Source organism: Globicephala melas, chromosome 7 (assembly GCF_963455315.2).
Source record: "Globicephala melas chromosome 7, mGloMel1.2, whole genome shotgun sequence".
NCBI classification, from domain to species: Eukaryota; Metazoa; Chordata; class Mammalia; order Artiodactyla; family Delphinidae; genus Globicephala; species Globicephala melas.
The window spans coordinates 15313317-15341307 of record NC_083320.1 but is presented as its reverse complement, the minus strand read 5'-3'; the positions used below and the strand labels follow the sequence as shown (position 1 = coordinate 15341307).

The 27991-nt window shown below is 40.4% G+C and overlaps 1 protein-coding gene and 1 pseudogene across 2 annotated transcripts; both read left to right on the top strand.

The window, feature by feature from the left end:
• On the top strand, window positions 1–27991 carry MOGAT1 (monoacylglycerol O-acyltransferase 1). Of its 2 annotated transcripts, none has more exons than XM_030836195.3 (6): window positions 1–169; window positions 16806–16984; window positions 17333–17537; window positions 19742–19916; window positions 20473–20672; window positions 27665–27991. In XM_030836195.3, the coding sequence occupies exons 1-6, from the start codon at window positions 76–78 to the stop codon at window positions 27817–27819; spliced, it is 1008 nt and encodes a 335-aa protein (XP_030692055.1). In that variant the 5' UTR covers window positions 1–75; the 3' UTR covers window positions 27820–27991. The 2 variants fall into 2 exon arrangements, with proteins under 2 accessions (XP_030692055.1, XP_069901947.1); XM_070045846.1 differs by lacking the exon at window positions 27665–27991 and adding an exon at window positions 21297–21394.
• LOC115841940 (oligosaccharyltransferase complex subunit OSTC pseudogene) lies at window positions 12603–13172 on the top strand (annotated as a pseudogene).

The following is a 27991-nucleotide window of genomic DNA, read 5'->3' as shown; positions in this document are numbered from 1 at the left end:
CACACCCGGCAGGCGCCGCGGAGCAGCGAGGTCCCAGGCGGCAGCGCTCGGCGCAGTCCTCGCTCCGGCCGGGCCATGAAGGTCGAGTTTGCGCCGCTCAACATCCCGCTGGCGCGGCGGCTGCAGACGGCGGCGGTGCTGCAGTGGGTCCTGTCCTTCCTTCTGCTCGGTAAGGACTCCCGGCCACGCAAGATCCGGGCGAAACACCGCGGTGCCTGGGGCTCCGTCTCCCCCCTCCCGGACATCACTAATTCCCTTGTAAGCCAGAGCAGGCAGGTCACAGAGGGCATTTGTAGCTAATTTAGGACTCCCCTCTTTGATTCATCTTTCCACGTGAACCTTATAGCAAGCCACTGATTGGCAACTTTATTTTCCCCTGTGCTGTTTTTAAAACTCGAGGTGTACTTTACCCACAGTAAAAGGCACAGATTTTAACTCGATGAGTTTTGACAAATGTATACAGCCAAGTGTAACCACGACCCAATCGAGCTATAGGACGTTGCACTTAAGCCCCTCAAAAGTCGATAAACTCGTTTCTTGAATTATCGATTCATAAATGGAAAAACAATGCCCAAGGATTTGAAACCTGATTCCTTCCTTATCCTCCCCCCCTCATAACAAATATCTGCGTTAGCTTTCCCGTGTTGAAGATTTTCCGGATGCAGAAAGCTACCTTGCTGCAAAGAAGACTGCACCACACGTTAGGTTGGGTTGGATGGCCTCTCTCTGTAAATAATTCGACCCAGGAGAGTGTGTTCTAGCCAGTTGCCAAATTAAGCCCAGGTAGAAATGCGCAGGAGCCAGTCACTAGATGGGGCAGGGGGCTTATCTGGAAGCTTTTTCTCTGGATGTTTGTTCTGCCCTTGAGGGGAGTGGGGGCATGGGGAGGGGCAGGGGAAAGGAGGGGGTGTAAGAGGACAGGAATTACTGGGAACTTAAACTCTTCAGAAGGCCCAAGTCATTTGTGTGCTATAAGTTCATGGGTGGTACACTGTCCAGGCCACAGTAATAATAAATTCATTACACTGTAGAGGTTTACAATTTTGAAACCATTTTACATTTTGAATGCCTGGATCAGTGGTTCTCAACCCTGGCTGCACATTAAGGTCACTGGAGGAATTTCTAAAAAATAAGATACCCAGGCTCTATCCCTAGAAATTTGAATTCATTTGTTTCAGAAAGGAACCTGCACATCAGGATTTTTTTTTTTTTAATAAACTCTCCAAGTACAGCTAGAGTTTACTGAAAAAGGAAATTCAAATAATTAACTCATTAAGTCCTCCTAGGCCAAACTGTTGAGACAGCATTACACTTTGTTTTGCTCTAGGCCAAAGTACCATTGAGGTAACAGCTACACTTATCGCGGGCCTTGTGTGTGTCAGGTACTGTTCTGCCAGCTACAGCTTGGCACTTGCCATCTACCTCTACAGTTCTAAGCACCATACACTATTAACCATGTAATCTTCACAACAGCCCTGTGGGGTAAGGACTGTGTCTTCCTGTGCTCATTGTACCGCTGAGGGAACTAAGAGGTGAAGTGAACTGTTCAAGGTCACACAGTTAGTAGGAGGTGGAGGGGCTGGGTGCAAACCCAAATATTCTACCCAGAGTTCCTGCTTTAACCACTGTGCTGTCCAATTTAATGCCTTGAAACTGGAGACTGACTTTCTTGCTCATCAGCCAGCACATCTCTGATAGCCCACTGTCTTTTCCTTCCATGGCCCTTATCATTGCTTGTATTTGTGTGTGTCTGTGGTTACTTGAGAAAGGTCTCTATGGCCATCTGTAGGAGAGCAGAATTTGCCAGCCCCAAGTATGTTTCTTTGGTATATTAATTATTTTAAGCTGGTTATTTTCTAAGAAGCAGCAGACATGGGAAAAACTCTGAAAACCTAGTGGGAGTTACCCTTTTGTAAGAAATATTTACATTTATAAGGGAAATCTCCATTTGTAAGGGTGTCTCCCTTGCTGTACCAGGAAGAGGATGATGACCAAATCTCTAAAAACCTACCAATGAAGAAGGCAGGGACTTAAATTTGCGTAAAACCTTACCCTTCCTTACTGTGCTTTTCCTCATAACCTCCCATAACTGACTCAACCCACCTTCAATATCCTTTTTTGTCTTTAGCTGAGGATGGTATTTTTTTTTTTTTTTTTTTTTTTTTGCGGTACGCGGGCCTCTCCCATTGCGGAGCACAGGCTCCAGACGCGCAGGCTCAGCGGCCATGGGTCACAGGCCCAGCCGCTCCGCGGCATGTGGGATCTTCCCGGACCGGGGCATGAACCGGCGTCCCCCGCATCGGCAGGCGGACTCCCAACCACTGCGCCACCAGGGAAGCCCTGAGGATGGTATTTAAGGGGAGGGTTTTGGCCGTTTTGGCAAGTTACTCAGTTTTCCTGGGTCTCCCCCAGGCATACATATTATTAAAATTTTGTTTGATTTCCTCCAATTAATCTGTCTCACGTCAATTTAATTCTTAGATCAGCCAGAGGAATGTAGGAGGGTAGAGGAAAATTTCTTCCTCCCTGATACATCCTAGTTCACAGGCTCAGTGAGGGAGTACCCAGCCCGTGCCTGGCTCATGGAAGGCACACAATAAGTACTGGTTGAATGTCTTCACTCTGTCACCCAAAAGGGAAGTGGTCCACCCCACATGTCGTTATTTGTATCAACTCATGTATGTAAATCCCCACAGTGACCCTAGAGGTAGGCGCTAACCCCTGTACTCATTTTCCAAAGATAGAGCTTGGAGGTGTAGTAACTGCTCAAGGTCACAAGGTGGGTGGTAGAGCCTTATGTGTCACATGGGAATGGACTAATGACTTTAGACATGGCCCACCAGTCCTAATTTGAATCAAACTACAGTGGCTTGACAGACAATTCATTTAAATGCTCTTATTGCATGCATTTGACATTCGTGTTACTAGGAGCATATTATTTTGTATTATCATATATTTTGGAAATTTTATTATGAAAAATTCCAAACATACAGAAAAGTAGAGAAGGGTATAAACTCCCATATACCCATTACTTGGATTTATAATTATTTTAACAATTTGCTATATTTTACCTATTTTGCAAAAATATTTTAAAGCAAATCACATTGCATTTTAATCCCAAGTACTTTAGTATGCCTATTATAAAATTATTTTACAAAATTATAGTAACATTGTCCCATGTAGCATAATTAACATTAATTGCTTAAAATCATCTAAACCAAGTCAATATGCATATTTCCTAAAATTGAGCCCCAAATACACTTTTATGTGTGACTTACTTGAACCAGGATCCAAAAAAGCCCCCTGGGTTGCATTTAGTTTTTAATTTAGAACAGTTTTCCCCCCCCATTTGTTTTCTTGTCAATGAAGCATTGAAGAAGCCGGGTTATCTGTCCTGCAAGATGTGTCTTCAGAAGTTCTCTGATTGCTATTTTGTAGGGTTAACATGTTCCTCAATTCCCTGTATTTCTTCTAAAATGGAAGTTGGAGCTAAAGGTTTGATTAGATTTAGGTGAAACCTTTTTGCAAGTCCTTTGCCGAGGTGCTGCTGTGTGCTCCTGTTGCATTATGTCAGAATGCACATAGTGCCTAGCTGTCCCTTATGAGAGTGGTCAATGGGTACAGGTAGGAAGTAATGTGAGGGGTGGTAATTGACATGCTGCAAATAAAAGTTCCCTATTGACCGTTGACCTTTCACCTAGTCTCCATTAATGATCCTTGACCAAATTAACTGTTTTATTTGGGACTACAAAACGGTAATTTTCATATTCTATCATTCATTCTTCACATATTAACTAGAATTTATGCCAGGAATAATTTTTCCTCATCATCTAGGGCCATTGGTTACCCTGCAATTCAATTCTTATGGTAAAGGCAGTATAAACGCTTACCTATTTCTTTCCATTTTAATTATTTTAAAGTAAGGAGTTCGTGTAGTATCTCCTTCCAATGGTGATAAGAGAAGTTTTATTAACTATGTATTTTAAAGTCTCTAAATCAAAATCTTGGAATGCATTTTTCTTTCCACCATCAGGAAATGAGTTTAACCTATTAGCACTTGGGATATATATATATTTTTTAAAAAAAGCAAAATGTTTCATTTAGTCATGAAATCAAATACTGTTTCCTTGAGATAAATGTTAAGTGCCTGTCTTCCAATCTTATAACATCGTATTATTTTTAGGTGTGCAACATAATAATTTGATATATGTCTATTGCAAAATGATTTCCACAGTAAGTTTAGTTAAAATCCATTACCACACAATTTTTTTCTCTTATGTTGAGATCTTTAAGATTTACTCTCAGCAACTTTCAAATATGCAATACAGTATTGATAACTGTAGTCCCCATGCTGTACATTACATGCCCAGGACTTATTTATCTTATAAGTGAAAGTTTTTACGTTTTGATCAATTTTACTCATTTTACCTCCCCCGGCCCCCCGCATACCTCCACCTTTGGCAACCACCAATCTGTTCTCTGTATCTATGAGCTTGTTCTTTTGTTTTGTTTGTTTGTCCACCCATGTAAGATTATGTATTTGTCCTTCTCTGCCTCACTGATTCCACTTAGCATAAAGGTCTATCCATGTTGTCACTAATGGCAGGATTTCCTTTCCATGGCTGAATAATATTCTATTTCATATATGTAGTATATATCACATTTTCTGTATCCATTCGTCTGTTGATGGACACTAGTTGTTTCCACGTCTTGACTGTTGTAAATAATGCTGCCGTGAACATGACGGGGTGCAGATATCTTTTCCAGATAGTGATTTCATTTCCTTCAGTAAATGCTGGGAAGTGGAATTGCTGGATCACCTATCTTCCAATCTTAATATTCAAGAAACGGAAACATTACTTACTAGCTTGTGTGCTACCAACCCGCTAACTGAAAAGTGGAAAACTGAAAAAGAGAGAGCCAACATTTATGGACCATCTTCTATCTACAACTCCTTGTGGCAGGGATTATTAGATTTATTGTTTTTAGGTGAGAAAACTGAAGCTCAAGAGGTATGTATCTTACCTGAGACCATGTGGTGAGACTGTGATCTTTTACTGAATGGGTCTATTTATTTACTCATTTATGTAAGCAGCCTTATTGTGACACTGTCAAACAGTTAACTGCACACATTTATCTTATTTTATTTTTTGACTGTGCCGTGCAGCTTGTGGGATCTTAGAGCCCCAACCAGGGGCTGAACAAGGGCCTTTGGCAGTGAAAGCTCAGAGTCCTAAGCGCTGGGCTGTCAGGGAATTCCCACTGCACGTATTTAATGTGTACAGTTTCAGTTGTCACAATGCACACCTGAAAAAAATACTGCCACAATTAAGATAGTAAACATAGCCGTCATCCCTAAAGGTTTCTCATATCCATTTTGTAACCCCTCCTTCTCCCATCTACAAGCATCCACTTAATGTGGTTGCTGTCATTCATAATACTAGTTTGCATTTTCTAGTGTTTTATATAAATGGAGACACAGCATACGTACTCTTTTTTTTTTTGGTCTGGCTTCTTTCACTGAATATAATTACTTTGAGATTTATTCTTTTTGTATGTGTATTAAGTAGTTCATAGCTTTTTTGTTTCAGAGTGGTATTCTAGTGAGTGAATATATTGCAATTTGTTTGTTCATTCATGTATTCATGAATATTTGCGTTGTAGCTATTATCAGTAATACTGCCGTGAACTTCTACCTACAAGTCTTTTTTTTTTTTTTTGCGGTACGCGGGCCTCTCCCTGTTGTGGCCTCTCCCGTTGTGGAGCACAGGCTCCGGACGCGCAGGCTCAGCGGCCATGGCTCACGCGCCCAGCCACTCCGCGGCATGTGGGATCTTCCCGGACCGGGGCACGAACCCGCGTCCCCTCATCGGCAGGCGGACTGTCAACCACTGCGCCACCAGGGAAGCCCTACCTACAAGTCTTAACGAATGTATACTTTCTTTATTCTTGGGTAAACCTAGGAATGGAACGGTTGATCATGTTATGGTAGGAGCAGGTTTTAACTTTTTCAGAAATCGCCAAACTTTCTTCCCGAGTTGTTGTACCAGTTTACATTCCCACCAGCACCGTATGAGAGTTCCAGTTGCTCCATATCCTTGCCATCATTTGATATAGGCAGTCCTTTTAATCTTTGCAACTTTAACAGGTGTGTAGTGGTGTCTCTCATTGTAGTTTTCGTTCACATTTCCCTGGTGTCTAATGATGTTGAACATCTTTTCATGTGCTTGTTTGCCATTTGTATGTTTTCTTTTTTAATAATGTTTTAATTTAGTCTTATTTCATTTTTTTAATATAAATTTATTTGTTTTATTTATTTATTTTTGGCTGTGTTGGGTATTCTTTGCTGCGCACGGCATTTCTCTAGTTGTGGTGAGCGGGGGCTACTCTTTGTTGTGGTGTGCAGGCTTCTCATTGCGGTGGCTTCTCTTGTTGCGGAGCATGGCCTCTAGGCAGGCAGGCTTCAGAAGTTGTGGCACACGGGCTCAGGAGTTGTGGCTCATGGGCTTAGTTGCTCTGCGGCATGTAGGATCTTGCCAGACCAGGGCTCGAACCCGTGTCCCCTGCATTGGCAGGCAGATTCCTAACCACTGTGCCACCAGGGAAGTCCCTGTATGTTTTCTTGGTTGAAGTACCCGTTTAAATCTTTTGCGCATTTTTGATTGGGTTGCTTGCTTTCCTATTATTGAGTTTTGAGAGTTTGTGTTCTTCTGCCTTTATCAGGCATACACTTTGCATAGATTTTTTTCTTCCAGTCTATGGGTTATCTTTTGTGTATCTGAAGAGCAGAAATTTTAAATTTTGGTGAAGTCTAACGTATCCATATTTTCTCTATGGATTGTGTTTTTGGTGTTATATCTAAGAAATCTTTGCTTAATCCCAGTTCACAAAGATTTTCTGCGTTTTCTTCAAGTTTTATAGTTTTAGGTTTTACATATAGATCTATGATCCATTTTGGGTTCATTTTTGTATATAGTACAAGGTCCAAGTTCATTTTTTTGGCATATGTTTAATTGTTGCAGCTCTGTTGTTCAAAGGAAAAAAAAAGCTGTTTTTTCTTTACTGCATTGGGCTTGTGCTTTTGTCAAAAATCAGTTGTCCATATATGTGTGGATTTATTTCTGGATTATTCTGTACTGTTAATCTGTTTATCTATCTTGATGCCATTACCATGTTGTTTTGATTACTGTGACTTTATAATAATTCATGAAATCAGGTAGTGTTAGTCCTCAAGCTTTGTTCTTTTCTTCAGAGTTGTTGTGACTATTATAGGTTCTTTACATTTTCATATGCATTTTAGAATTGGTTTGTCCATTTATACTAAAAAGCCTGCTGGGGTTTTCATTGGAATTGCTTTTTGATTGAGATTAGTTTATAGTTTAATTTGGAGAAAATTGACGTCAAAAAATGCTGTCTTCCACTGTTGATTTTATTTATATCAGAAGATTTCAACTTTAGAGTATATCTAAGAATCACCTGGGGACTTGTTAAAATGCAAATTCCCCAGAGATTTTGGTTCTGTAGGTGTCAGGGAGGGCCCTTAAAATTGTTTTCACTTTTTATTTTGAAGTAACTTCAAAAATAATAACTGTAAGTTTTTTGGTAATTTTCTATATTTCTTCATCAAATTCCCCAAATGTTAACATTTTACCATGTTTCCTTTATCTTTCTCTCTCACACATGTATATCATCACCATCATCATCTGAACTCTTTAAGAGTAAGTTGCAGACATGGTCTGCCTTTATCCTTAAGCACTTCCGCACATATTCCCTAATATATGTCTCTTACATAACCACAGTACAATTATCCAAATCAGAAAAATAACAGTGTTGCTGTACTATGACCTAATCCAGAGGTCCTATTCATATTTCAGCGATTGTCCCGCTGATGTCCTTTATAGCAAAGGAATCCACATGTTGTATGTAGTTACATCTTTTTAGTCTCCCTTAATCTGGAAAATTTTGAGGGAGCACATTTTAACATTCACTCTAGTGATTCATGCTAGATTCCTGGACTTGCATAAACACTACTGTGCCTCTTTTATCATGGATTATTTATGTGGTTTTCAGTTTGTAGGTATACAAAGTATTTGTGCTTCTTTCGTCCTTCAGCTCGTAAAGCTTTCTGAAATAGTATGAAAATGGGACTGGTTTCAACTGGATCCTTGTTATAATTTATTTGACTTCATTAGGCAAAGAAATAGGTCCAATAATGAATTCACTTTTAAACAAGAAAAATGCAGATCCTTGTATGGCAATAATTTTTAAAGGCGATATGGAGCAGACCCACATATGAGGGATACTAGGCTGAAAAATTCTGCAAAGTGTTCTGAGATTTGTCTTTTAGCCCCATCCTCATCCTAAGAAACTCTGGAAGGCAAGTTTTCTTAAAGCAGGAATTTTAAAAATTAGAGGAATGTTATGCTTATATTCTTGTACTCAGCAGATGACACCGATTGATGTTTTGAAATACAATGCCTCAGGAATAAAAAGGAAAAGAATGTGACGTGCTAAAAGATTTTGCTTGCCTCTCAGTTGTTTTCTTTCTCCATACTATGTTAAATGGCTAAAATAAGTATAGAAACAGTTTTCCTAGGGGGAAAAATGAAAACTTCTTGGATACAAGTGGAAAGGATACACATACAAATTAAATATTTTAAATTATTTCTTAATTGGTCACTGGTCGCTACTTAACGCAAGTAAGTAAACTTCCACTAGTTTTCACAATGTTTTTCTGATGGAGTTTGCTCATCAGATTTAATAGAATCATGTTAAAGATGAGAATATTCTTACATAAGTGGATTTGTTCTGCAGTGTTTAGTTTCTTTTTTTTCTCTTTAGTGGAACCATTTTATTTATCTTTTTAAAATAAATTTTGATTATAAGGTAGTTCATGCTAGTTATTAGAAAAGTTGGAAACTGTAGAAGAGCTTTTAGAAGAGACTAGAAAAAAGTCCATATTCCCATCCAGAGATAACTATTGTAAATGTTTTGGCATATTCCTTTCCTCTTGTTTACCTATTTAAAAAAATTATTAATATATGCGCTAGAAAATAATACATTGGGTTGAGCCATATGAAACTGGTGTTTTTAAAGGTCTCAAGCAGTCAGTGATGGCTGATAGCTAACATTTATTGAGAGTTTCCTGTATGCCATTGTTACCAAACCGAGGTTCAGCTGCTCGCCGCTCGTAAGCCAGTAATTCACGAGGCAAGTGTCAGTAGAAAGGAAAGGTGTTTTTATCAGAAAAGCCGGCAATCTGGGGAGAAGGTGGACGCATGTCCAGAGACCAGCTCTGAAGATTCTGCTCAGCCATGATAGGAAAAATGGGGGAGGGAGGAAGAATCTCAGTGAATCGTCAAGGCAGGAGGTTGGGTTCTGCATCCTCCTCCATTGAGTGCAGATGGGCTAACTCTCTTCAGATGTTATCTTGCCTGTGTGATCTGTCTGCAGGATTGCTTAGGGGGGCTGTTGGGGGTAGAGAGCTAGTCATTTTTTACTGCTTAATTCTTCATTTTTACTTCTTTTTATCTAGGAAAACAATCAGCAGGTTGGGCAAAGCATGGTATGCATTCAGGAGAGCAAAAGTCAGGAGTTAGTTTCAATTGCTTAGTGATCTCATTCCTATAATTAGGTTCTTGTAAGGTTAGAGGGGAACAGAAATGGGCAAACAGGAAAGGAGCAGAAGAGCTGCTTCCACCATCATACCATCATTGTTTTTGTTTTTGTTTTTAAGTGTTCTCCTTTTATTTATTTATTTGGCCACACTGCGTGGCTGGCGGGATCGAACTTGAGCCCTCGGCAGTGAAAGCGTGGAGTCCCAGCCACTGGACTGCCAGGGAATTCCTGCACCATCATTGTTCTGATGGCTTTCTGTGTGTTATTTTATTTAAGTTTCACTAACCAATTATTTTTCCATATTATAAATAATACTTTATTAAATTTTAAAAAAACTGATAAAGAAGGGAAACTAAAACCTAGAACTTAAAAGAAATTTTCAACTTATATACATCAGGTCTTGATTGAAGAAATGCCAAAGGCAAAGCGTGTTGTTAGGATTCATTTACTTTTCAAATTCTGCTATCATCTATGGAGCATTTGCCATGGGTCAAACACTACACTACATTTTCATTTGTATTCTCCTGTATTTTAAGTATCCAGGTTGAATCCCTTGAAGCCAGAACGGATGGAGGCAGCAGAGGTAGGAAAAGTCCACGTAAGCACTGAAGGACTTTCCACCACCCAAAAGCTGTTGACCTGGCCACCACTCCTTGCCAAAAGTCTTTAGTTCATGAAAAAAGGAAATGTATATCCCTGATTTTGCTGGAACACTTCTTTCTATAAAGCTAGGGATACCTGAAGGCAGCTTTGAAGCTAAAAGTGGGTCATTGGATCGATCGTTCCCTCTGTATGTATGAGATTGGAGATGAAGACTTTGCTGCAGACGTAGGGCTCTCTGTGAGGTGCCAACTTGTTCCCAGTCAAATAGCAGTGCTTCACTTATTATGCGTTATTATCAATTACATGTATAATTCATACATTTACCCATCTTTTTTTTCTTTATTTTATTTTTTAAAATATATTTAATTTATTTTTTGGCTGCATTGGGTCTTCGTTCCTGCGCATGGGCTTTCTCTAGTTGCAGCGAGCGGGGGCTACTCTTCGTTACAGTGCACGGGCTTCTCATTGCGGTGGCTTCTCTTGTTGTGGAGCATGGGCTCTAGGCGCGTGGGCTTCAGTAGTTGTGGCACGCGGGCTCTACAGCGCAGGCTCAGTAGTTGTGGCACGTGGGCTTAGTAGTTGCGGTGAACGGGCTTAGTTGCTCCACGGCATGTGGGATCTTCCCGGACCAGGGATCGTACCCATGTCCCCTGCATTGGCAGGGGGATTCTTAACCACTGGGCCACCAGGGAAGCCCCCTCCCCCGTCTTTTAATTTTGGAAATTTAGAAGTATTTAAAGAATAGCTCAGTATACATTCTTTTTACCTCGAGTCACCAACTCTTAGGATTTTTCAGTGTTTGTTTTCTCTGTTTCTGTAGACACACACACAGTTTGTTGTTACTGTTGCTTTTTTTTTTTTTTTTTTGCGGTACGCGGGCCTCTCACTGTTGTGGCCTCTCCCGTTGCGGAGCACAGGCTCCGGACGCGCAGGCTCAGCGGCCACGGCTCACGGGCCCAGCCGCTCCGCGGCACGTGGGATCTTCCCGGACCGGGGCACGAACCCGTGGCCCCTGCATCGGCAGGCGGACTCTCAACCACTGTGCCACCAGGGAAGCCCTGTTACTGTTGCTTTTGAACCATTTGAAAGTAAGAAATTAAGTTGTAAAAATCATTGCACTTCATTCCTCAATACTGTAGAATGTGTTTCCTGAAAACAAGGATTTTGTACACAATTGCAATTCCATTATCACACCCAAGAAATGTATCATTGAAACAATAATCTTATTTAATACATGGCTCATATTCAAATTTCCCTAATTGTCTTCAAATTTTCCTTTAAAACTAGACCTGTTCTATACTTTTTATTGGTTTTTTCATCTTTTATGACACTGATATTTTTAAAACAGCCCCAGCTAATTATCTTGTAGGATGTCCCCTAGTCTGGACTTGCCTAAATATGTTCTCATGATTAGAGTCAGGTTAGACATTTTTGGCAACAAGGTCACAAAGGTGATGGGGTCTATTTCCCATTTGATCATAAGAAGAGGCAAATGTCACTTTGTCCCTTTACTGATGATGGTAAACTTAGTGACGATGCATAAACTTTAGCTGAGCCTTTCTGACTTTCAGTGCTGTTAAAGGAGAGGGGCATTGCTGCACTATTCACAGTAGCCAAAAGGTGGAGACAACCCACATGTGCATCAACAGATAAACAAATGGATAAACAAGTTGTGATCTATCCATACATGCGAATATTGTTCAGCCATAAAAAGGCATGAAGTACTGATACATGTTACAGCATGGCTGAATCTCAAAAACTTGATGGTAAGTGAAAGCCTACAAAAGGTTACATATTGGATCATTGCATTTATATGAAATATCTAGAATAGGTAAATCCATCAAAAAAGAATGCAGATTGGTGCTTGCCAGGGACAGGGGAAAGGGAAACAGGGAGTAACTGTTTAATGGGTACAGAGCTTTATTTCAGAATGATCCAAGTGTTTAGGACCTAGATAAAAGTGGGAGTTGCACAACAATGTCAATGTACTAAATGCAACTGGATTGTTTTTTTTAAAATGGTTAATTTATGTTATGTGAATTTCACCTCAAAAAAAAAAAAATAGCGGGAGGCAGCTTCCTCAGTGATGTAGAGAAAGTAGAATCTATGGCAGTTAAGTAAAAATAGAGTATAAGTGATTGGGGGTTGACTTGTGGTTTCTTATCCAGAATGTACCCAAGTCAAGGAAGCTGAAATTTAGGGGAATTCCCTGGCGGTCCAGTGGCGAGGACTCTGCGCTTCCACCGCAGGGGGCACGGTTCCATCCCCAGTCGGGGAACTAAGATTCCCACATGCTGTGATGCAGCCAAAGGAAAAAAAAAAAAGGAGAGCTGTTCCTGGGTGGTGCGTGGGGCTGGCGGCCGACAGCTGCCCCTGCCGCCACCAACATGGAGAGTTTGTACCGCGTCCCGTTCTTAGTGCTCGAATGTCCCAACCTGAAACTGAAGAAGCCGCCCTGGGTGCACATGCCGTCGGCCATGACGATGTATGCTCTGGTGGTGGTGTCTTACTTCCTCATCGCCGGAGGAATCATTTATGATGTTACTGTCGAACCTCCAAGTGTCGGCTCCATGACTGATGAACATGGGCATCAGAGACCAGTAGCTTTCTTGGCCTACAGAGTCAATGGACAAGATATTATGGAAGGACTCCCATCCAGCTTCTTGTTTACAATGGGAGGTTTAGGTTTCATAATCCTGGACCGATCCAGTGCACCAAACATTCCCAAGCTCAATAGATTTCTCCTTCTATTCATTGGATTCGTCTGTGTCCTATTGAGTTTTTTCATGGCTAGAGTATTCATGAGAATGAAACTGCCGGGCTATCTGATGGGTTAGAGTGCCTTTTGAGAAGAAATCGGTGGATACTGAATTTGCTCCTGTTAATGAAGTTTTCAAGGCTGTATCAGTCCTCTGATATGAAATATGGAAAAGGATGAAAAGCAGCAGAAAAGAAACATCTAGTGAAAACATAGGAAGCGTATTATATATATTATATATTATAGCTTGGACTAGAATGCGTTCTTGGTATCAAAGAGACAAGCATTTTTTCCTGCTGGCCTGTACTGACACACCAACGATGTTAAGTGGCATTTTCTTCTTTTTTTAAATTTTATTTCTTAAAGAAAATATACTTCATTTCTACAACTATAATATTGAATAAAATGATTATTTTTTACAAACCCCTTGACATTTTTTGGAGATGACATTTCTGACCTTCAGAAATTAATGTAAAATCACGAAGTGAGATCCCATAAGCTGAGAACTCTGGACAGCCGATCAGCTTTACCTGTGGTGCTTTGCTTTTAAACAGAGTGTGTGACAGTACATCATTTCAGATATGTATGTAAGACTGTTTCCTGAACAATAAGATGTGTGAAAGGAGAAGAAAGAAATAATTTTTCTAATAAAAAAAAAAGGCAGTTGAAATTTTGGCCTTCAGTGCAACTTGGTTTGTGAATCTAAACAATTTTTTTTGAAGTATCAACATTAGTTTTGAGAGCTGCACAATGTTTTGGAGTAAATCTTTTTTACTTTCTCTTCTGTTTGACCTCCAGTTTAGGAGAATCGTGTTACCTTGGATTGCTTAGTGGGATAAAAATAGAAAATAGAGGTGATCTAGTCACCTAGTTTTTATAGTGTTTTCTGCTTTCTATCCAGTTTAGGATCAAGGGATTAAAAAACTATTTTGGTGCTGTTTATGATATGAAATAGAATCTTTATGCAAGATTATGTTATTAGAGAAAAGTTGTTAGAAGCCCAAATATTCAAAAACAAAAGAATTTGAATTAGTACTGACAACCAGTGGAATGTTGCACAGTCATTAAAAATAACACTTATGGAGAGGTTTTAATGCCAAATTTATAATACCAAGCAGCTAAGATGAGATAATCGTAAGTGATCAAATACAGAATAAAAAATATGTGTGATCAACTGTGTTAAAAAAACATAACCTGTTTGACGGAGAAAAAAAAAAAGACGGGAAAATTTAACAGTAGTTTTTGTTGGGTGACAGGAATATGAGTTACCTTGTCTGCTTCTACTTTTTGCATTCTCCAAATGTACCCTAGTAAACACAGTTATTATAAAAATGGCTCCCATTTGTCAAGCGCTTGCTCTGTGCCAGGCAGTGTAACATCTCTCTGTTCATTCCCCCAACAGTCCTTGGAGAGTGGCGCTGTTATTAGCCCAATTTCACAGGTTAAGGAATCGAGGCTTAAGAAGTAAAGGACCTCACCCCAGGTCAGGAAGCTGGTTGGTGGCACATTCCAACATAAGGAGTCCAATTTCCCATCCATGTCTTAACCACTGTACATGCAAAACACATAATGAATGTTAGAGATATGCAGTGTGTATTCACCTAGAGGAATGTGGTTGGGTGAGTGGACCGTTGAATTAGTAGCTGGGGGACTTTGTTTCTGGACCTATTCTTGACTCACTCTGTGATTGAAATTAAGTCAATTTGCTTTTGCTCTTAGTTTCTCCACCTTTATAGTAAAGAAAATAAAACCTTTCATGTGCCTTTCTTTATGCTTATGAACCTGCTTATGTACTTGTAATAAACACATGTTTATGGTGTTATGACCATTAGCTGGGGATAGTTTGGTTTTCTAAAAAAAAAAAAAGTGGTTGGGTTTAAGGATTAGGCAGATCCAGGTTCAAGTCCTTTAGACACTCAAACTCCCTGAGCCTCAGTTTCCACAACTGCAAAATGGGGACAGAACTCTGTACCTTGAGGGTTCCAAGGAGGAGTAAATAAGGTTGCCCATGCGAGACAGTTACTACTCAGCACCTATGCCCTCCCTCCCTTGCTCCATCATAGCTCACCTGATCCTGCTTGGGGTAGAGAATAATGAGACCTATTTATGTTTCTTGTAAATGTTTTGCACATTTTAATACAATAAAATTAATTAACAGGGGTACATTGTCAGCACACAGACCTGGGTAGAGGGAAGCAGGTAAATCAAAATAGAGTGATCTTGGTAGGAATGAGGGCAGAGGACACTCTTTTGGTCTCACTTCTAGACTCGTGGAAACTTCCAGAATGCAAGAAGACACCCCCACTGAACGGTGGAGGGCACATGCTTCCTTAACCTTTCACACACTTTTAACCTTTAACCCACCCTGGAGAGAGCAAGTCAGTCCTCTGATGGGTTCAATTCAGTATGTGGGTTAAATCTGTACTGGGAAATTTATTGATTTATATATTTCTAGAAATATAAACGTGTTCTGTTTTTGCCAAAAAAAACCCAAATCTATACCTACATCTATAACTATAAAACAATAATAGATCAAAGGTGCTCATGTCAGATACCATGATGGATTGTTTGGGGACAAAGCTCTTTTTAATAAGGTTGAGAATGGATAGCAGCTTGGGAGACCAAAGTTAGTTCTAGATTAGAGACTGTAGCACATAATAAAGAAGAAAGAGGTAATGGCACTCCTTAAACCAACAGTAATAGCTGGCATTTATTGAGCACCTACTCTGTGCCAGGCTTTAAGTCTTTTTTTTTTTTTTTTTTTTTTTTTTTGCGGTACGCGGGCCTCTCACTGTTGCGGTCTCTCCCGTTGCGGAGCACAGGCTCCGGACGCGCAGGCTCAGCGGCCATGGCTCACGGGCCCAGCCGCTCTGCGGCATGTGGGATCTTCCCGGACCGCGGCACGAACCCGTGTCCCCTGCATCGGCAAGCGGACTCTCAACCACTGCGCCACCGGGGAAGCCGCAGGCTTAAAGTCTTTGTGCTCCTCCCCATTGATATATTTTTCTTCTCATAAATATTTTTTAGTATAACCATAGCACAGACATAAAAAGAAAATGTCTAGCTTAGCTTAATGTATTACTTTAAGGCAAATATTCTTGTCCCTACTGCCCAGGTCAAGTTTTATCAATTCCTGCTTCATCTATTTGAAGCCACAGCATTAGGTGCACAAACAAATAGGATTGCTCTGTTGTTATGAAATGTCAAGAGAAGTGGCAGGTGAGCTAAGGCGTAGAGTCCCTCCTGTGCCATATCTATCTCTGGCAATAGACTTCCGGGAAATGACGTTTGTCATTGGAATGTGCCCTCTTCATGGGCACATGCGTAATAGCTGCTCAATCAAGGTGAACACTTGTAGGAATTCCTCTGCATTCCTCCTGTCAGCGACAGTTCCTCCATGTATCACGTCGGGGAGATGGTGTAGGGCCATGGGCTTTGAGAATGGACCTTGAATTTAGACAGGTCAGCCACTTCCCCGTGTAGTTTGGGCAATTCACTTAACCTCCCTAAGCTGCTATCTTCCCTCTTATAAAAAGAATGTTAGGCGTGCTAGGGCTGCTTCATTGATGCTGTGGCTATATGAGGATTAAATTTAAAAATATTTTGGTGGAATCCACAATACAGTACTTGGTATATACTAAACATCCAAGAAATGTTAGGTCATACTGTACCATTGCTGTCTAGTTACATCACCTCACTTGAACCAAGGTTCAGTTGAACACACTTTGTATATATTAGATCCCCCCTACCTTGGGCCAATGATTGTACAGTACAGTGAGTAGATGCTAACTGACCCTGATTCCTGAGGTCTTCCCATTTCTTACAGCACAGGTGTGCCTTGGAGTCATTGTGTTCCTGATCATATACAACTACTGGTTCCTCTACATCCCTTATTTGACATGGCTTTACTTTGACTGGCAAACCCCAGAGCAAGGAGGCAGGAGATCTGACTGGGTCAGAAGCTGGACCATTTGGAGGTACTTTAAGGACTATTTTCCAATTCATGTGAGTAGAATTGTTTTATATGGTATGGTTTTAAGCTGGGAAAAAAATTCAAATGTGTTATTACATATTTTTCAAGTTTTCCCTTTTTAGAGGGAGAGCCTGCAATTCAGCCCAAGTTACTAAATGGAGTCTAACCTAAATTGACAAAAGTTAGAAGGCTGTGTGTGAGGGGCTCTGGGTTCAGGAAACAGTTTAAAAATTTGGAAACAGCTCTACCCCAGGAAATGAAAATGAGTCGTGTTCTTCATTTCCTCTTGAACACAGAACTAATTCTGAGTCCTTCTGTTTCTTATTGGAAACTAATCAGGGAACATTTTATTTTTTTCTGTCCATATAAATGCACTATAGCTCATCAAAACTCGGGATTTGAATCCAAGTCACAACTACATATTCGGGTTTCACCCCCATGGAGTGCTTGTTGCTGGAGCCTTTGGAAACTTTTGTACAAATTATTCAAACTTCAAGGAGCTGTTTCCTGGCCTCACTGCGTATCTTCACGTGCTTCCATTTTGGTTCCGGTGTCCGCTCTTCCGAGAATATCTGATGAGTAGTGGTAAGTGAAGGCAGATCACTGTTTCTCTAGGGTTCTGGGTGGGCAGGACCACATAGAATGTCCCCTCCCAAACCAGCTGGGTTTACAATTTCTTAGAGTAAAACTCTAAGGAGATGGATTTGGGAGAACTCAGCACACATAAGTGGGGTTTGAATCCATGTGCCACATGTAGAGATAAGGTTAAAGACAACAGGGACAGAAAAGGAGCCTGTCTTAGTTCAGCTGCTGTAAGAGAATACCATAGACTGGGTAGCTTGAACAATAGAAATTTATTTCTCACAGTCTGAAGGCTGGGAAGATCTGGTGTCTGGTGATGGCCCACTTGCTGGCTTGCAGATGGCCATCTTCTCATTGTATCTTCACATGGTAGAAAGAGAGAACATGCTAGCTCTGTCCCTTTTCCTATAAGAACATTCACCCCGTTCCTGGGGGCTCCACTCTCATGACCTAATTACCTCCCAAAGGCCCCACCTCCTAATACCATCCTATTGGGGGTTAGGTTTCAACATATGAATTTTGGAGGAACGTAAACATTTAGTCCCTAACAGCCCTGAGAAATAGCAGCATTTAAGCATGGCCTGAAGAAGGGAAGCCTCAGGAGGAAACTGAGAAGTGTCCAGAGGCAAGTGAGGACTGCCAGGTGTCTGGAAATCCATGAGGCCCTCTTTCCAGTGGAAGCAATGCCTCCAGCTCTGCACGCAGAGCAGAATGGCCGTGGCTTTGAACTCAGTGAAAGGTCACACCTATTTGGGCTCAGGTTCTCTACCCTCTAACCTACCCCCCTCTGCCTCTTCTCTTCAGAGAGTCGCTGATCATTCAGAATCCTGTCCTAATTTTATTCTCCCCCAGTAATAGGAACCCACAGTAAAATGAGCATGTAATTTCCTTCAAGAGACGAAGGGCCGTGTCCTGATAAAACTAACACATTCTTTTTTTTTTTTTTTGACATACAGGATAGCCCATTCTCAAGGCTCTGACCTTTATTTATTTATTTAATAAAATATTTATTTATTTTTGGCTGCATTGGGTCTTCGTTGCTGTGCACGGGCTTCCTATAGCTGCGGCGAGTGCGGGCTACTCTTCGTTGCGGTGCGCGGGCTTCTCATTGCGGTGGCTTCTCTAGTATGGAGCACGGGCTCTAGGTGCGCGGGCTTCAGTAGTTGTGGCACGCAGGCTCAGTAGTTGTGGCGCTTGGGCTCTAAAGCACAGGCTCAGTAGTTGTGGCACACAGGCTTAGTTGCTCCATGGCATGTGGGATCTTCCTGGACCAGGGCTCGAACCTGTGTTCCCTGCATTGGCAGGCGGATTCTTAACCACTGCGCCACCAGGGAAGCCCTACATTCTTTTATGACTAAAAAAAAGAAAACGGATAAAATCAAGAATGGAAGGAAACAATAAGACATTAAAAAGTGGTTGTCTCTGAAATATGGGTCACAAGTTGTTTGTGTTTTCATTGTTACTGTTTTCCTCCAAGAGTTCATAGTGTTTTCCTCCAAGAGTACGTAGTCCATTTAAAATCTGAAAAGGAGTCTTTAAAGTTATGTTTACATGGGAAAGGCTGATATAAAGGCTGAACAATTATGTAACTTTCGTCTTAAATAAACAGTTTACCAAAGTCAAACTAGACATTTGGGAATCACGCACAGATTTAGCAATTGATGTAGGTTATTTGTCAGATGTCTGAATTTTTGAACCCATTTACATTATACATCCATGTCTGAGAAATAAGAATCCATAAAGAATACCTGAAAACAGACCATTGTGTGTTCAAAAGATCCAGGCCAACCTCTTGGAGGTTATGCTGTTTGGTTCTGAGCAAGGATCTGCCAGGATAACCATCAAGATTACCGCATACAGCTGTGCAGGGTTGTGCACTGAACAACTCCAGGGGGCACCTTTTACTTATAATGCAATATGAATGGAATCTGTAGAAATGAGCAGTACACAACCTACCTGAACAAGTGATAGACCTAGTAATAAGCAAGTGACATTTTAAAGACCTAACCCTGTCCCCTGCCAGAATGTTAGATCTTATTAGTGGAATCTATTACCAAAGAGTCAGCTATGAAAAAATTATAAACCTGCAAACTGCTCCAAATGTAAGCAGTCTAGGAAAGTCTGTGACGTATTTGCTGGTGCCGTAGACTATTATGATAAGAGTGTAAAAGGGTAGTTAGTTAACACCTTTTGTTTTATTCACTAAGGGCCAGTCTCAGTTTCCAGGAGAAGCGTGTCTCACGTGCTGAGCAAGGAAGGAGGTGGAAACATCTCAGTCATTGTGCTTGGGGGTGCAGAGGAATCACTGGATGCCCATCCTGGAAAGTTCACTCTGTTCATCCGCCAGCGGAAGGGATTTGTGAAAATTGCTTTGACCCATGGGTAAGTGGCTTTTCATTTCAGGCAACTGGGTCAGGGTAGTTAACACATTATTAAATGAACACAAAGAAGTGAAGTAATTTTTCTGGCCCTTAAAGACGGAGCTCCTAATCGGCTTCCCAATGAAAGCAGGTGTGGATGTTTATGGGGAATGAAATACAACCTTCCCACTAAGGTAACTCAATGTCATGGCATCCAGCAATTCAACTTGTCTGTAAGAGGAAAACCAAAAAACACAAAATTTTATAGGCACAGTATAAATTCCCAGCCAAATGAACAAATGAACCATGGCCAAAACCACAGATGACAAAGAAGCTTCCTGGAACCTTGATTTTCTATAGAATGAAATTCCACAAACCACTAAGGCTGCTGAGGTACCTCCCCAAAGGACCTCAGGTATAAGTCAGTTTCAATGTGTGGAACATGAACTTAGCGCTATAGGGAGGCTTGGGAACGTTAAAGGATTGTTAGGACTCTGTTGTAAAAGTCAGCTGGGCTAAATGAAATATTTAAATCCTTTTCATTGAAAATGCTTATTCTTCCTCCTTGTTATTTGCAGTGCTTATTTGGTGCCAGTTTTTTCTTTTGGTGAAAATGAACTGTTTAAACAAGTTAGCAACCCTGAAGGCTCATGGCTTCGAGCTGTGCAGGAGAAACTACAGAAGATCATGGGATTTGCTTTGCCACTGTTCCACGCCAGAGGAGTTTTTCAATACAATTTTGGCCTAATGCCCTATAGGAAGCCCATCCACACTGTTGGTATGTACATCAAAGACTGAGTAAAAAGGATTACCTTGCTCTGAGCTATGTTTATTGTTACTGAGATAGCTTTGAGTAAGACCTTCCTAAAATAATAATCCTATAGGTGTTATTTGAGCTTCAGTTACAGTCTGCCTTTTATTTACGAAATGACTATGTTTTCCATTTGAATGGGAATCAATTATTTTAAAAATATTGCTGTTGAACTACAAATAGAATTCAATTTTAGAAATAGAATTTCTAATACTCTAGGATGAATCTATTTCTCTGTACTAGCAGATTACAACATAGCAGTTCTTTGAACATGTTACATCAGAGTCTATTAATATGTGGACATTTCTGTGTAATAGATGTCTTCGTCATGTTCAGTTCACATAGGCATCAGTTCATACGGCAAAAGCATTTTTTCCCCAACTAGATACATGTATCCTAATATAGACTGATTTTATCTTTAAAAATGGCACGTGTGGGAGGATTAAAATGGGGGAGGATGATGACGACGACATTAACCCCAAACACCTCATTTATCCCTTCCCCCGTCCTTTGCCCTTTGGTAACCATAAGTCTGTGGTCTATTTCTGTTTTGTAAATAAGTTCATTTGTATCTTTTTTTTTTTTTTTTAGATTCCACATATAAGCGATATCGTATGGTATTTGTCTGTCTCTGTCGGGCTCACCTCACTTAGTATGATCATCTCTAGGTCCTTCCGTGTTTATAGCTCTGGTTTTTACTTAATGCCTGTCAAGCATGCATCTCTTTTTTTTTTTTTTTTTTTGCGGTACGCGGGCCTCTCGCTGTTGTGGCCTCTCCCGTTGCGGAGCACAGGCTCCGGACGCGCAGGCTCAGCGGCCACGGCTCACGGGCCCAGCCTCCTCCCGGACCGGGGCACGAACCCGCGTGCCCTGCATCGGCAGGTGGACTCTCAACCACTGCGCCACCAGGGAAGCGCAAGCATGCATCTCTTAAAGACTCAGAACAAAAGAAAATTGCTTCAGTGCATCCTTCCACTTACCCCCCGAACGATTACATCAGAAACACCAATTCTAGTCTCTAGCATCCTCAGAATCCTGCTATTATGTGAAGCCTTTTAAAAACCAAGCTAAGGATATGCATGTTGCATAAAGACTCAGCTGCATGCTCTTATGGTGATCAGGTGGGAGCCAGATGGCTGAGAGCAGCCTGGTTTGTGTGAACCAGACCCTCAGACAATGTGTATTTAAAGACTTTTATTTACTTGGAGAAACACAAGTTAGGGCTAAGTTATTTACAGTTCCATAAACAAAAGCAAAAGTTATGTATCATTCACATGCGCCAGAGAATAAAACACAATATGATATTGAAACCATGATCTAAGTTGCTATGCTCATTTCTGTTTTAAATAAGTGCACTTCAAACCCAGAGCTGTTTCTCTGCTGACTCCCTGACACACCCCAAGCAGAATTCAGGCAGCATCCAGAGTGGCAAGTTGTTTTGGGGTCCTTCTGCTCCCCCTTCTACTTAATTAAGAGTTTGTTAACTCCACCTTGCATCACAAGAACTCACTAAATATTAGTTGAATTCACCCTAAATCATTACTGCATCTATAATCCTCTCACTCCCAGGTGTCCAGAGATGCTCTGATTCTCCATCCTGTAAATAGTTTTCCCCCATGTCTCTCAGACCCCACTTCATCAGCAACTTCAACCAGAGCATTCATTTTTTAAAAATAGATTTATTTATTTTATTTATTTATTTTTGGCTGCATTGGGTCTTTGTTGCTGTGCCCGGGCTTTCTCTAGTTTAGGCGAGTGGGGGCCCCTCTTCATTGCAGTGTGCGGGCTTCTCACTGCGGTGGCTTCTCATGTTGCAGAGCGTGGGCTCTAGAGCGCGGGCTTCAGTAGTTGTGGCGCACGGGCTTAGTTGCTCCGCGGCATGTGGGATCTTCCCGGACCAGGGCTCGAACCCGTGTCCCCTGCATTGGCAGGCGGATTCTTAACCACTGCGCCACCAGGGAAGTCCCCAGAGCATTCATTGTAGTGTGAGCAAGATTCACTAAGATTCCCTAGGACTGTAATGGTTTTGTCTGTTAATGTCCTGTTAGTTAAAATCCCTTTAAAAATGTGCTCTGGCTAATTCTAAGATGCCGTCATCAGTCTCTGCATATTTCTTACACCAGACTTTGCTAAACCATCAGGTTTCTCTGCATCTTCCATCAAGACCTTCTTTCCTCTTTCCTGAGGGTCATTCTCAATGGACATAATTTATAAAGAAGCTACCATACATTTTCTTTATGTGTCACAAATAGTATGTCATTTATATATTTTCTCCGGGTTATTATCAGTTTATCCAAGTACAATAAAGTGTTCACATAGATTATGTTTTATTACATAATAATGGAGAGAAACTGATTTCAATGTCACATCCATCATGACAACTGGGAGAGAAAAAGGAAATGAGTTTAGACATTAAGAACAATGTGTACAGGGTCCAGTTCCTTGCAAGAATGTTGCAAGGAACTAACTAAAGACTAATTCGTTGATTCACAAATGTGTCTTGAGCTCCTACCCTGTGGGCACTGAGAACATAGCAGAAAACAAATAAGGCAAAATCCCTGCCCTCCTGGAGGTCTGTGATGCAGAAACAAACAAACAAAAGCAACATTCTTGCAAGGAACTGTGACCCTTTACACACTGTTCTTAAAGTCTAGTCTTTAGTTAGGCCTGTCTGATTATAATTCTTAAGTTTTCAGAAATAGAACAAGTACATATTAAAATTTTTTAAGATGAATTTACTATTAAGTTCGAGTCGTAGAGCCAGTACAGGTGGTATGACAGAAAGGTTTGGGTAAGAAAGTAAAATACAAGGGAAACTTGCTGTTTAAAGGAGGAAATTTCATGTGTCCTAGTATGTGTTGGATTTAAGTTTTAAAATGTCATGTTGAAAAATTTCAAATGTTCAGAAAAGTCTCACGAGTAGTAAAACGAACTCCTGTGTGCCTTTCTCCTAGACTCACCGGTTAACATTTTTGCTACGGTTTTTCTCTCTCTCTCTAATGGTATCATAAATACACCTTTTACTGTTTTTATTGCTGAACTGTTTAAGTGCAAACAACATGACCATTTGTTCCTAATTACTTTTATGTCTATCTCTTAAGAACAAGATTATTCTCTTTTATAATGTCAGTACAATTCAGGAAATTGAACATCGATTAAATGCTATTAACTAGTGTACATGCCATACCCAAATTTCATCAGTTGCCACAATAACATTCTTTTTAGCTATGTGTTTTGGTGGGGGGCAGTTTTTTTTCCCATAGCAGGATCATACATTGCATTTAATTTTCACTTTCTTTAGCCTACTTTAAGCTGGAATAGGTTTTCAACTTCGTCTTTATAGCATGAGCAGTTTTAAGGCAGATAGCATGATCGAATCAATGATGTCTACAACTTACTCTCAAATGGTTCTACAAAAATAAAAATAATAATACGTGTGTATATCCGTATACATATTGTGTGTGTGTGCACAAAATGTTTAAAACTGGTGAGTCTAGAGGAAGAGCATGCAAGTGCTCATTGTGTTATTTTTTTCTATAGGTTTGAATTTTTTTTTTTTTTTGATAAAAAAGTTAGGGAAGGGAATATACCTTATTTAAATAAAACTGGTTTAGAACCACTTGAGGACAAAAGTAGTCCATTTTGTTTCAAGTCATTATTCTATCCTAATGGGAAAAAAAGCAGGCTAATGGATTTTCTGAAATAGAAAGGAAGGAAGGGGATCCTAATTTAAATTTTAATTGTAAAGTAGGGATTAAAGGAGGTAATAATAAAGGAATTAGTATGGTGCCCAGTACAATGTATTAAGTGCTCAGTAAATGTTCATGAGTGTGTGTGTGTGCATATGTATACACACTTATATACACACATACTTACATTGGGCGTCTTCTGAGACTCCATCATAAGCCAGAGGTTTACTTGAACCCAGGTTTTGACTCTTCCCAAATCCCACTCCGCCCAGCTCTGTGCCTGGTCTCTCTCTTGTGTATGGCTATGTAGCATCTAAAGAAAGAGCAATTCCTATGTGAGACCATTAGAGAGAGAAAACTGCAAAATGTTCACAATTACAGAGAAATAGAAAAAAGGCTCCTTATTGAGAAATACCAACTCTTTGCCTCAATGAGAAGAAAATAACTCCCATCTCCAAGCTCTTCTCCAGCTGCAAATACAATAGCTCGTGAAGCTGCTTATTCTCCATCTAGGTAAATACAGCGCAGCATCACAGGAGTTAGAGCAAGCCTGCTGTGTAAGGCAATAAAGACATAACTAATCCTGAATTGTTGGATGGAATTGAAAAGGGAACAAAGGAGCATGCCAGCTATAAAAAGCACCGAAACATAAACAAGAGCTAAGATTCCTGACTCTGCCACAAGTAGATGTTAGCTGATTTTTCCAGGGCAAGGAGTTCTACCTCCAGAGCAATCTAATGCAGCTGGTTTTTCCTTTGTGTTATAAAAAGGGAGTCAGGCAGCAGTCTCTAACTAACCCAGTCTTATGTGGAAGACAGCTTTCTTCTCCTTGATAGTAAAAATCTCCTTTTTGTGGAGAGAGGGAACTCTGGTCTTCTAGGGCTCCGGGGACCCTTCTCAGATTTGCAAGTTTTTGTTTTGTTACCTCTGTCTGTATCCCTAAAAAGTAATTGAGAAAGGTTCTTGCTCTCTAATCCAATTTTGGGTTAGTTTAGTAACGAGAGGCAGAAGTGCTGGGTTTAAATCTTCATTTCCTTTGGTTTTTGTTTGTTTTTGTGTATGTATAGTTTAGAAACTTTCAGCATCTCAGTTTCTTTGTGGGTAAATAAGAGAAAGACAAGTATGACTGTGCTTGTCTCACAGTTTAAAGGGAAAAATCTAATGATGCTAAATTCAATTTAGAGGAGCGTGTTTGAGCCCTCTGGAAGAACTATCTGAAATATAATAAAACTCTTAATAGGAAAAGAACAGGATTGGAATTAACTGTAGGCTATCTCAGGAAATAAGACTCAATAATTCAGAATTCACAAGGCCTAATTGAAGTAAGCTGGGAACAGCACTCTTCATCTTCTTGGACCACTGTATCTCTTTATAAATCCCCCTTCCCACCCAGAATAGTTGCACTTAACCTCTCTCCTTGGGATAATTTCACTAAGAAAACAGAAGCTATTTCTGTAACACCACAGATTTGCTAGTAGATTTGCAGGTAGATTTCTCAATGAGCACGTAAATTTCTCAGTTTCTTTCCTCAGACAACAACAAAGATCGGAGCTGGATGGAAGCTTCAAGGTTGCCTACAAAGGACTGATGTCTGCTATGTATGTTTGACATCCAAGCTTTCAAGGAAAACTGTATAGGAGCTTCTTGAGGCTATATATGGTTAAAAACGTAGCAATTTGAGAATACTAATGTTGTGATAAGGAGGTTATATATCTATACATAGGATATATAGATTATGTGTAACATTGTATATAAATATAGATAGATATAGATAGATATCTTCTTAATATATAATATATTATAATATATGTGTGTGTGTTTGTGTGTATACATTCCCTTCTCTGTGCTCCCTTACCTCCCATACTATTGTCACACTTTCTTCTACTGTTATTTATCACTTCCTTCTTTCTCTGGTACCTTCTTAACTAATCACCTTTTGTTACTAACATGGATCGAACCTTGGATGTAGCGTGGGGAGACTCCGGGTGGGCAAAGGAGGCCCTGCGAGTGCCATTCTGTTACCTACAGCCCCATTTGACCTCATGCCCAAGCTAATCAAATGCAGTCAGCAGTTTGCCGTTCATTGAACATCCTGTACCTTTTCAACTCCTGGAGTCGGTAGCAGCATCAGGCCAGCAGAGGTCGCTATGAGTAGCAGAGAGGACTGAGGGCAGCAGGAGGTGGGGCCACGTATATCTAGTGTCTCAAAATCTGACACAAGTGAGATAAAAGCTATTTATTATATAAATGCCTTAAAATACATGTAGAAATTGCTAGGTTTTAAAAAATTAATTAGTTCATTTTTAATTATACAGATAACACCAATGCCTTCTCATTGTAGAAAATTCATACAATACAGATAAAATGTAAATTCCCCCAGCTCTACCTCCCTCGCTCCAGGTAAGGGCTATCCGTGTAGATTTGCTTAGTGCACTAAAAGCTTATAATGCACCTAGATAGAGACATTTTTAATAAATAGGATCATACTATGTTATTTTACAACTTTTCCCCACCTACAGCATTTTAGACATCTCATTTTTTAAATTGAGATATAATTGCATATAACAGTTAGCTTCAAGTGTTGATTTGATATTTGTATATATTGTAAAATGATCACCACAATAAGTCACCATACACAGTTACAAAAATATCATTTAGTTTTTAAAAGAATTGCTGCCTAGGATTCCACTGAATGAATGGTCTGTGGTTTATTTAATGTGTTTTTCTATTAATACTTTTGGTTGGTTTTGTTTTCCACCATTACAGACAGTGGAATCCTTGTGATTATGTATGTTTTCTGGTACAGATACTTAGCAGTGAAGATATATATTCTTTTCATTTTTTTAGGATGACATTAAACAGAGCCAGAATAGAGGGCTGCTGCCTCATGAGCTAAGATTTCCCAGGCAGTGATAATAGAGCACTGTGGTCTGGCTGTCAGCTGTACCAGAGGAGCGAGCTGCTGACGTGCACACACAGCAATGTCCTCTTATCTCCCAGCTGCAGCCAGCACAGTAGTTCATTTGACTCAAAGTCAAAACCACAAGCGTCCTGACAATCCAGCGTCTGCTGAGAAGGAAAGCTCTTTATTTGCTACCAAAAGAGATGGTGTGACTACGGCAGGCAGCCAGTAAAAGGAAAAAGGGATGGGAGCTGGCAGGCCTGACAGATTCTGATTGGGAGATCTTTCTAGGGCTGTCCATTAGAGGTGGTAGTTTGTGGTGGAGTGGTTTTGATTTCTTATGTATGATGTATTCTCTGTTTTTGCAGTTGGCCGCCCAATCCCTGTTCGTCAGACCCTGCACCCAACCCCAGAGCAGATTGAGGAGTTGCATCAGACCTATATGGACGAGCTAAGGAAATTATTTGAGGAGCACAAAGGGAAGTATGGTATTCCAGAAAATGAAACTCTCATTTTTAGATAACCCTCCTCCTCGAAGGCATGCAAGAGGGCGAGAGAATATCCCGTTGGAAGAACAAATATTTTAAATAAATTAAATTTTTTCTTTGATGAAGGAATCAGATTTGCAACTGAGAAGTATTATGTATGGTAACAGATGTTGATGTTTATCTATGGTAACTAAAAATCCAGTGGGT

Excerpts from the sequence above, each read along its gene's own strand:
- MOGAT1 (XM_030836195.3), top strand. The coding sequence starts at position 76 with ATGAAGGTCGAGTTTGCGCCGCTCAACATCCCGCTGGCGCGGCGGCTG. Across the intron at positions 170-16,805 it reads CCTGTCCTTCCTTCTGCTCG|CACAGGTGTGCCTTGGAGTC; the intron begins GTAAGGACTCCC and ends CATTTCTTACAG. Across the intron at positions 20,673-27,664 it reads GAAGCCCATCCACACTGTTG|TTGGCCGCCCAATCCCTGTT; the intron begins GTATGTACATCA and ends CTGTTTTTGCAG.